Raw genomic sequence first — 11,616 nt, forward strand, 5'->3', positions numbered from 1 at the left:
ATTGATATGGCATCATCACAAGTGGGAGAATCCAATCCAATAGTTGGTGGGTGTGCAGGACCTCTCCTTCCCTGGAGAGGATCCTTATCTTGGAACACATGGTCTTTGGTGAGATGCGCCGTTTTGGAAGTGGTGGGGAAGTGAACTATTGATGGGCTTTAATTAGAGTTATAACATATATGTATGTTCATATATATATATATATATATATATATATATATATATATTATAAAAGTTATATATAAGGCGGGGTGGGGCGGTTTTTTATAGAGGGAGATACTGAAAATGCTCCTTCTCATATGGAGCAGATGCACACAAGAATCTATCGGGAAAGCCTCAGACCTGTACCTGCCTTGTAACCCGTGACGGGTTTCAATATTGAATTCATATCCGCCCCAATGGTATAGTATATAACTGGTTACCATACCCGTGACATTAGGGGCGGGACGGGGCGGGCTCTGGCGGGGCGGTACAAATTGACATCCTAATTAGATGTCAATTTAGAAATCAGAGTTTTTAAAGGGACATGTAATTAATGCATTGTCTCTTTTTAAAATTATCAATTTGTCCTTTTTAGTTTAGTTATATAGAAAGTTATTACTGTTACTTCCCAAATGTTACATAAATCAATCGCAACCATTGACAACCACAGTTGCAACTCTTTGAACTATTGCATCCGGTGGTCGTGTCTTATGACAAAAGACGCCATGTTTCAGATCTTTCCAAAACAATGTGAATTTGGCTTTGGGTGGCCATCAATGTCATGTTAGGCTAACATGAATGTCACGATTTTACTAGAGTTGGATATACCGATGGTGAATGGCCGTGTCTTATAATTAATAAGCAACAAAGGGATGCGACTGAAATGTTACAATTGACAGTTAATAGTTGGGTAGGTTATTTCAGTTATATAATGATGGGATGCAACCCATATCTAATTGGATGCACCCAATGATTGAACCAATGTGACTTAACCTCAAGAGTCACCAATTCTTTTATAAATAGCCATAGAATTCATTTGCAAAAGTTGTGCATTTTTTCCATTCTTCTCTCCCTTTCTCAACATGAACCCAACCCAAGTGGGTGTAGGTTCAAGCCATAGGTTAAGTGGTCCAAGCCACTAAGACCCAAGAACAATATGGATGAGCTATATTAAAATTGGTCCAAGCCCTTTGGTTCGAGTTGCACCAATTTCATTATTTTTTATATATAGATGCATTTATAAGTAAGAGAGAGTATTACACGGAGGAGGTTCGCCGTATCCACGAGTTTGTAGTACTGCTACTGGTGAATGTAGACCGTTGTATCTTAGGAGACAAGTTCCACAAAGTCCGTCAACACCATGCGGGGTGTAAATTGTCTTAAGGACATAATATCCACTACTAGCCTCGGTCCAGGTTCTTTATTTTGTAATTATTTTTTTATTACTTTAATTTGCATTTTAATTAAATATCTAGTTGAATATTTAATTGATTATTTTTTAGCATATTATTAATTATCTCATGACATATTAGTTTAAGGTTAGTTATATCTTAAATGTCATTTGAAGCATATATTTTCCAATAAATAATACCTAATGCTTTACCACTGACATGTAAGACGATCTCATATTCAACCAATTAAATCAATCCCCCATGCCCATCGAAAGGATATAGAAAAAGGAAAAAGAAATGAATAATATATGTTAAAGTTTAAGTATATACCATAAATTACTAAATAACTGAATCGGAGTCGAGCCCGTAGCAAGACGAATCTGAACTGCTCATGAGCTAACAAATCGGTTCATTTATGTCCCTAGGATATGATGACACTTGAAACCACCCATGTCTCAGTCAAACATACACACTGTCAAAGAGGAATAATATTATAATAGCACGAAGATTTACAAGACCAAAGTCCCAATTTTTTATTTTATTACTCACAAAAATACAAAGGACGTCTTTTGTTTAATGGAAGTCTTTTGTTTTGTAAAGAGATGCTTTTTGTCCAAGCACTTGCATTACACCGAAAGGTAGAAGAAGTTTAGTGGAAAGTTTCCAGCAAATGCTTTGAAATCACCAACTGCTTGGAGCCTTGGACATATTGATTATACATAGACATCAACAGCCATGTACAAGAGAGGAGAGAGATTTTAATTTCAAGTACCAAAATTGCTTTGAAAATCACCCAGTCCTCATGGCTGCTGCTGCTGCTGCTTCTTCTTCTTCTTCTTCTCCTGGATGGAATTATGATGTCTTTTTGAGTTTCAGAGGCGAGGACACTCGCAAGAACTTTGTGGATCATCTATATAGTGCTCTGAAAGATAAAGGAATTTACACTTTCAAAGATGATGAGAAACTTAAGAGAGGAGAATCAATTTCTCAGGAACTCATCAAGGCTATTAAGGAATCCAGAATTGCAATCATCATTTTCTCAACAAACTATGCTTCTTCCACTTGGTGCTTGGATGAACTAGTGGAGATCATTAAATGCAAGAGCACGATGGGACAAACAGTTTTGCCTATCTTCTACAACGTGGCTCCCTCACGAGTAAGGAAACAAAAGAAGAGTTTTGCAGAAGCATTTCGCAAGCACGAAGAAGCTTTTGGGAAGGACAACGAAAAGATGCAAAGCTGGAGAAATGCTTTGGTTGAGGCAGCAAACATAAGCGGATTCGAGCCAAAAAAAATTGCAAATGGGTAATTACTTACCAACTCAAAATATAATATTGAATATATCTGCATCTATTAGTCTTCAATTTTATTGTTTTATTTTATAATATTTTTATTTGCGGTGAAAATTAAGAGAAATTTTGAGTTTACTTCTGAAATCTGCCTTTTCAAGAAATATGTGCATTTCTGAGATAGTTGAGCAAAACATGGAGCACAATTATCTCTTTTGACAATTAAATAAAGGGGAAAAATCAACACCACCACCATCCTCCTGATCTTCAATTTCTCTACAAATAAAAAAACCTAAGTGCCAGCGCATATGGCGTCGCCGCACCCGCACCAGTAGGTGACGCCGCAGAAGGGGTCCGTTTTGAAGCAATTGACGGGGCAGGAGGGTGGGGGCGCCACCATCATCACCGCCATATTGCTTCCAAATCGTAATTGAAATATAGGGTTAGGCTCTGCTCTTAACGATCCGAATCACGAGTTTCTCCATGGTAACAAATATGGCTCGCCTGTGATCGTTATTGATTTGGTTGTGGTTTTGTGAGTGGGAGCAGTGATTCGGTGGTGATTGGAGTACGGATTCCCCAATCTACTACCTCCATCTCCGTCACCGACTACGGCGCCATGGACAACGACCTCCACTACGGCAGGACGCCGTGGGTCTGCGATGTTGGATTTTGGGTTTGTTCTGCGATGTGGGATTTTGGGTTTGATCCTCCATGGCCAGAACCCACGGTAAGGTGGGGCGGACGTCGACGGTGATGATGAATATTACGAATGGTATTTTTTTAATTTCAAAATAATAAATATTAGTTTTAATTTAATATTAAATTATAAAGTTAATTTTGTCATTTTTACAACTTAATAAATAAGTCGGCACATGATAACTTGATAGCATTTTTTTATTTCAGGGTGAAATTTTTAAAGAGGTTATGTAATTTTTATTCTTAAATAAATTAAATTCTCTGTTTTGACCGGAAATAATGGTATTAAAGAAAATAAAGAATGTAAAAAAGTTGAAATTTAGATACCAAAAAGAATAGATATGTTATTATAAAAATAAGATATGATGTATTAATAAGTTTAATGACTTTTTTGATAATTGTATTAGAAGAAAATTTGAAATGGAATGTAAATGTAAAAAAATAGAGTGCGAATATGGCATCTCGCTCCATAACTAATATTTAATATTAAAGGGGATGCCATATTCGCCGCATATATATAAAATTTTCATTTCCTTTTTCATTTTCTTTTGGGTTCTTATGATCATTCTTCATTTCAATTTTGATGTATTGTTCGAAAATTGGCTGAAATAAGCACAAGTATGAAGTAACGTTGAGACTATAATCTTCTCCACACTGCCTAGGGGAGTGGAGACCACCTGTGCATCCCACGCCCAACATACAATTTTATATAAATCAGGACTTCAGTTGTTAATATTTCCACTTATTTTTATAATCATCATGTAGTTATCAACATTCATTTAGATGTATTAATCTATTTCTAACCATTTAATTTACGGTTTAAATTGTTTATTATTATTTTTTCATATAAAAGTTGCTACTGACCGAACTAATTTTTTATTTCTATTTACAATAATAATTGGGAAAAAAAAAAAAAAATACATGTAGGCTTCGTTTGTTTCGAAATAAAATATTCTTTTTAAAAAATATTTTTCTTTTTCAGGTAAAATATTCATTTATTTTTACTTTGTCGGTGTTAGGCAAAGACCTACGTCGAGGTTGAGGTCGAGTCTATCGGGCGGGACATGTAAAATAAGTTGTTAAAAATTTATGAATAAATTAATTTTGTTAAATTTTAATATTTCTTTTCTTCGTAAATATTTTAGGACAACTAAACACCAAAAAATAAAAAAATATTTTTAAAAAAATATTTTATGTTCAAACAAACGGAGCCGTAATAACTTTGGTTTTTGTCTTTCATTTAGTACAATGAGATCCTATCTTGATATATCTTTTGAATTTGCTTTGTGCTTGATAGGCATGAGGCGAAGGCTATCCGAATTATTGTCCAGGAGATTATAAAAAAATTAGGGCGTATACCATTAGATATTGCCAAGTATCAAGTGGGGATAGATTCTCGTGTGAATAAAGTGATTACTTTGCTAGATAATGAGTTAAATGATGTGCACATTGTGGGAATTTATGGAACTGGTGGAGCTGGAAAAACAACAATTGCCAAAGCTGTTTACAAACGAATATTTGATCAATTTGAAAATTGTTGTTTTCTTAGTGATGTGAGAAAAGTTTCAGAACAACAAGGTTTAACTCGTCTCCAAGAGCAACTCTTGAATGACATCCTGATGGAAGAAGATTCAAAGATATGTAACGTTGACTATGGAACCTGTGTGATAAAGAGAAGACTTCGTTTCAAGAAGGTTCTTGTTGTTCTCGATGATGTGGATCACTCGGATCAATTAGAAAGTTTAGCTGTAGGAAATGGCTGGTTTGGATCTGGAAGTAAAATCATCATAACAACTAGAAATGAACGTTTATTAGTAGAGCAGAAAGTTGATCATGATATATACAAAGTTGAGTTGTTGGATGATGATGAAGCACTTCAACTTTTCAGTTATCATGCCTTCACAATGAGACATCCTCCAAAGGATTATGCGGAACTCTCAAGTTGTGTAATAACTTACGCAAAAGGCCTTCCATTAGCTTTTCAAGTTTTGGGCTCTTTTTTATTTAAAAGAAGTACAAAAGAATGGGAACATGAACTTGATAATTTGAAAAGAATTCCTAATGGAGATATTCATGATGTTCTTAAGATAAGTTTCAGTGGCCTTAATGATCCAGAGAAGGATTTATTCTTGGATATTGCTTGTTTCTTCAATGGGTACCATAAAGATTCAGTAATGGATATATTGAGCAGTAGTGGATTTTATCCAAGAATTCCAATTTTAGTTGAACGGTCCTTGGTAACTATCTCAAACAACAAGTTGCAGATGCATGATTTGATACAAGAAATGGGTAAAGAAATTGTTCGTCAAGAGTCTCCTGATGATCCTGGCAAACGCAGTAGGTTATGGTTTCATGAAGACATCTATAAAGTACTCGAAGAAAATACGGTATATTCAAAATCTATATATATGTTTCTTTGCACAGACAAGTAGTTCAAAAAAGGATAAGTTTTGCTTTTTCTTTTTTTTCATGCAAACCCCTATAAAATTGTATAATTATTTTTAGGTTTTAATACTATGTGTTAACTTACATAATTTTCTTGGTAATTAGGCGACGGAAACAATTAGAGGGATTATGCTAAACATGCCTCATGATGATGACCATCTATCAGAGGGGTTACTTGTAAATGTTGATATCTTTGCGAAGATGAAGAGACTTAAAGTGCTCAAACTCAGTGGCATACGAACTTGTGGACGCCTTACATATCTTTCAAATGAATTATCTTATCTTGATTGGGAAGGTTACCCGACGACATGTTTGCCGTCTAACTTCCGTCCACAAAAGCTTGTTCATCTTTACCTTCGTGATAGCCGAATCAAACAAATATTGAGTCATATGAAGGTATGATCAAAGTTTATTTTTCCAACTATTTACATATTCATAGTATATTGTTTTGTTTATTTAAACTAATGTATTTCTTGAATTGTTTGTTTCCTGAACAGTTTCTAGGGAAGTTAAAACTCCTAAATTTAAGTTACTGTCCATATTTGGAAAAAACTATTGATTTGTCTAGTCTCCCATTTCTCGAGGATTTAAATCTTACAGAGTGTGCAAATCTAGTTGAGGTTCACCTTTCTGACGGAGTTCATGAAAGGGTTGTTCGTCTGAATCTTTCTGCATGTGAAAAACTGAAGAGTCTCCCCAAAATCATTCGGTTGAAAAATCTGGAATATTTTGATCTTGGAGGATGCTCAAAACTTGAGACGTTTCCAGAGATTCAGGGAGATATGGATCGTTTAAGAGAACTCATTTTGTACGATACTGCAATAAAAGATTTACCTTCATCAATTGAACATCTTGGAGGGCTTCGTATTTTAATGCTATCAAACTGTAAAAAGCTGAAAAGCCTTCCCACCAACATGTTTTGGAAAATGAAGGAATTAAACGAATTTCAGATGCAAGGAACTGCCATGAAACAGTTACCATCATCGATTCAGCACTTGAGTAGCATTGCTACCATTATTCTCGATAATTCATGGATGCAAATCATTGGAACGGAACTGCTCTGCGGTTTGTCCACTTTAAGGAGTTTATTTCTCCATAAATGCAATTTATCAGAAGAATCCTTGCCCAGGGATTTTGGCCGCCTATCCTCATTGGAAGAATTAGATATAAGTGAAAACAATTTCACAAGCATACCAGCAAGCTTCATTCAACTCACGAACCTCGAAAGCCTTGAATTGGAAGATTGCACAAGCCTCCGAACGTTGACGTCACTACCGTCATCTATACGGTATGTGAATGCGAATGGATGCAAATCATTGGAATGGTATTGGTTTCCACCATGTGTAAAGAGTCAAAACTATCGGTGGTTCAAATTTACTGGGTGCAACAAATTGGTTATGGATCAGAGTAACAACATGCCAAATATATATTCACAAAGTCAGCTCCAGGTTTCATCTCTATCTCCCTCTCTCTCTCTCTCTCTCTATATATATATGATAGTTGTATGTATGAAAAACTCAGCTTCACAATATCTATTTTTATGGAACAGGAAATCGGTCAAATGATTTATCCAGGAAGTGAGATTCCACCATGGTTCGGCCATATAATTGAAGGGGAGAGCTCTTCAGTGTGTTTGGGGGTGGATGATCATCATCTACCTTCGTACGATAACGTAAAACTGCAAATCGGTCAAATGATTTGTCCAATAAGTGAGAATATTCCACCATGGTTCGGCAATATAATTGAAGGGGAGATCTCTTCAGTGTGTTTGGGAGTGGATGATCATCATCTACCTTCTTACGATAACGTCAAGGGAATTGTTGTCTGTCTTGCTTTGGAATTCCATGGAATTGTGGCTTCGCATGAAGTTCGTCTTGTAATCAATGGTAGTTGTGAAAGTCTACTGTGGAATGCCTTTGACAGAACTAATGGGTTAAATAACGTCTTATTAGCTCATATAACAGAATATTACAGTAAGTCTGAAAAGGCCTGTCGACCAATTAAACATCTATTGAACAAGAATCCATCAATTGTCCTCAAATGCGTCCAAGGCAATCACAAGAACGAAGAACTGACAGCGAAGATCAAGAAATGGGGTATCCATCTTGTAATGGAGGAGCAAGGTAAGTACACCCAGCCATATATCATACTTTCATCTCTCTCTTCAAAGCTATTATTTAGAAAATAAACTGGTTTAAAGTAGGCTTTTTCCACTAGTTAATGTTTTGGTCTTCTTTCTATTTTATTGCATTTATATTGGAGTTGTGTACTCTTAATTAAAATAGCAACGAAAATTTTAAAGAAATTTATGTAGAATAACAAGTACAAAAAAAGGAAAAAAAAAAAAAAAGAAGGTAAATTGAAGAAAATTGCTTTCCTTGTTTTGTATTTGATTATCCCTTTTTTTGTAGGTTGTGAGGAGGGTTCTATGTTTGTGGAGCAGCAGCCTAGTATTAATAGTCAAAACTTCCTTTAGATTGGAACAAGAATGGCCTTTGGTGGCAGTCGTGGCCCTGAACTTTTATGGTCCAAATGCAAGAAGCAGCTCTTTTGTAATAAGCATTTGATCACTTGTGATGAAAATGTTCTGTTGGTAGGAAAATAATTTGTTGTATTAGTACTGGATTTGATGTTGTCATGACAATATATGACTTTTGCATATTAATTGATTAACAGATGGTTGCGTGCTGCATCCGTGTACTACATATGGTTGGAAAGAAACAATAGATTGATGAGCCATGAAATTGCAGATTTGCAGTCTCTTAAATTTAAAATTATTGATGTGGTTCGCTATATAGCTTTGTCTCTTAGAGGTTTGCCTAAAACCATGACTAACCAGTGGTTATATGCAGACTGTGGTATAGGCTTTCTTCTAGTCTATTCTAGAGCTAGTTGGGTTTTTTGGTTTGTTTATGTGCTTCTTATATCATCTTATTTGTATTTGGGTTTTTTTTTTTTTTTTTTTTTTTTGGTGGTTGTTATTAGATCAGTGTTTGATCTTTTGGGGTGTTTGTTTGTTGTATGGACTGATTGGTCTCTCATTATATGGTGATATGGCTTTTGCCTAGTTTCTGTGTTATAAATGCTTAATTTTAAAAATAAATATTTACATTAATAATTTCTCAATCCCTCACTACAATATTTATATAAATAATTTTTTAATTATAGCAGTAATTTATGTAATTAGTTTTTTTTTTTTTTATTTGACAGTTTACTGTATCATATAATTAGGATCTTCACACTTACTAACATACTTTACCCGCTTTCATGAACATTTGATATATATATTTTTTAAATGATTTAATAAATGAATAAACTTGGACTCGAAGTTACATCTAAATCACATGCCACCACTTTTTCTCCCAACAATAATTCATGCACAAAATAATGGAACACATCTGCAACCCTGTTTCACACACAAGGACCAGCATCGTTGAAAACAAAAATATTACAATGAAAAAGATAACAAATTTACATTTTCCTATTTATCCCAATGTGCCTGAAAATATATTGTCTTATGCATTGACTAGATGGAGTAATCATTTGTTTGTTTTTCACATTGGGAGCTTCCCTTTTGCTTCTTATAAACAATTGTTCAACAGAGTTCACTTGTATTTAAAGACAAATTTACTGTTCAGATTATTTTCTCCCGTAATCAAGCAAGAATTACAAATTCCTTTGAATCCAATCCATTCATTTATCAAAACCACGACCAAAGAGGTTTCCCTTGGCGGCAACCGCAGTCTCCAAACGGCAATTCCTTGAGTAGGGCCACTCATAAATTGCCGAGCTATTGGACCACCTCTAATGAAGTAATGAGTCATGTCATTTGGGCCTATCTTATATTGTCTATTGGACTTTTTATCTTTTTTCCTTTCCTAATGGCCCTTAATTCATGAAACCAGTGAAAATACTTTCAATATGTACAAATTGCTTGAACTTCCAGATAAAAAACAAAAAACAAGAAATTGTATTTTTAGTTGTTTTATAAGTAAGACCTTGTAAATATGGTCCCATCTTTATACCCCATTTTCTACAGTTAGCAAGTTCTCTTGATCAACCAAAATGGCATTACTTTGCAGAAAATGCCCATTATTTGAGGCATCAGCTTAAATTTTCTCAAAAATATCATCATCATCATTAAAAAAAAAAAAAAAACAGACCGCAAATAAGCCACGCGCTGTCACCTTCTTGCCCAGTAATAATTCATTCACAAGTTAGGTTTTTTTTTTTTTTGCTTTTTTCTTTTTGACATATATAGAATAGAGACTCGAATCTAGATCATTTGGCCACAAACACCAATACCTAAGCAGTAGGCTACCACACCACACCCAAGGGACCCGGAGCATTAAAATTGATTTGAAAACAAAAAGCAGTGAAATGGAATCTGTTTTTATTATTTATTTTTATTTTTTATTTTTTACCTTAGCAAGGGACCCGGAGCATTAAAAACAAAACTATTGCAATGAAAAATATAACAATGACCAGAAACCTAAGTCATATAAAATGGGAGTGAGAATGAGAGTAAATTTTGTAAGTGAGAATGTGAGAGCGACATGAGAGCGACATAATTAAGTTATAAATAGTAAAAATTTGACCCAATACGCGCACAAAGCATGAGAATAAAAGTGCACTCGTAACATAAGAGTGACCGTTACAAAAATTATGTGACTAAGCAAGAAACTTCAACCACCCACTAATAATAATTTTCCTTTTGATTAGTGGAAGCCTTTGTACCGAATTGCAACAGCCTATTGTGGCCCACTTGTAATCTTCTTCCTTCTTTACTTTTTTACCTACAAACTATGAAGCACGGACACGTGTTATAGGGCTGAAGTACCGGTGTTGGACACGTGTCCGACACGGACACGCGTGTCCCAGCCCCGGACACGTGTCCGACACGGATCTACCAGTGTCCTATTTTTTTATTCATTTTTTCAAGTCGGACACGCCGGAGGACACGGTCGAGACACGCTGAAGGACACGGCTGGTACATCGGAGGACACCGGTGTAGGACACGGCAGTTCAGATTAATAAAAAAAATGGAAGGGATGAGAGAGAAACTGGAAGGGAGAAGGGAAATCAACAAAGAGATGATGAAGAATCATGCTCTGGTTGGTTATTGATGGAGGAGAAGGAAGATAGAAAGTTAAGAGAAGGAGGAGATGGCGTGCGGCAAGAATTCCGATTCTACTAAAGTCTCTCTTGTCTAGTTGCGAACAGATCTCAACCAAAGGCTTGATCGCCTTTTTCTTCCTCTGAGTGAGTGGTTATTGGTTAATAAAAGAGGAATTCAATTTTGAAGAGAGAGAGAGAGAGAGAGAGAGAGACAGTCAAACTTGGAAAGACCAAACTTGGGAAGACCGAGGAAGAAGATAGAAAGATAAGATTAAAGATAAGATTGTAATCTTATCTTATCTTCTGTGTTTGGTTACAAAGTTAATCTTATCTTCTGTTGTGTTTGGTTACAAAGTTAAAACTATTCTAGTATCACTACAAGAAAAATGACTTTTTACCACGGTGGAAAAGACTTTCTACCACGGTGCAAAACCGTGGTAGAAAGTCTATTTTCAACCACGGTTTCGCACCGTGGTAGAAAGTTGTTCTTTCTACCACGGTTCCGCACCGTGGTAGAAAATTGACTTTCTACCACGGTGCAGAACCGTGGTTGAAAAAGGGCTTTCTACCACGGTTCAAAACCGTGGTAGAAAGTGTTATATAATTTAAAAAAAAAAAATAGTGCAGCCCCCACCAGGCCTTTTTTTTCCCTACTACTAGCCTTGCAAGGACTCCAGAAGCCTACACTAAAT

At 35.5% G+C, this 11,616-nt stretch overlaps 1 protein-coding gene across 1 annotated transcript; it reads left to right on the plus strand.

The window, feature by feature from the left end:
• Window positions 1-2,166: 2,166 nt before the first annotated feature.
• LOC132314047 (disease resistance protein RUN1-like) lies at window positions 2,167-8,282 on the plus strand. Its single transcript, XM_059812966.1, has 7 exons — window positions 2,167-2,678; window positions 3,212-3,397; window positions 4,659-5,748; window positions 5,912-6,202; window positions 6,304-7,254; window positions 7,356-7,929; window positions 8,218-8,282. Exons 1-7 carry the CDS (start codon window positions 2,176-2,178, stop codon window positions 8,280-8,282), a joined length of 3,660 nt encoding a protein of 1,219 aa, XP_059668949.1. The 5' UTR covers window positions 2,167-2,175.
• The last annotated feature ends 3,334 nt before the right edge of the window (window positions 8,283-11,616 follow it).

This window comes from Cornus florida, unplaced genomic scaffold (assembly GCF_030987335.1).
Source record: "Cornus florida cultivar Cherokee Brave unplaced genomic scaffold, ASM3098733v1 CherokeeBrave_3.0.0_Hap2_Chr06, whole genome shotgun sequence".
NCBI classification, from domain to species: domain Eukaryota; kingdom Viridiplantae; phylum Streptophyta; class Magnoliopsida; order Cornales; family Cornaceae; genus Cornus; species Cornus florida.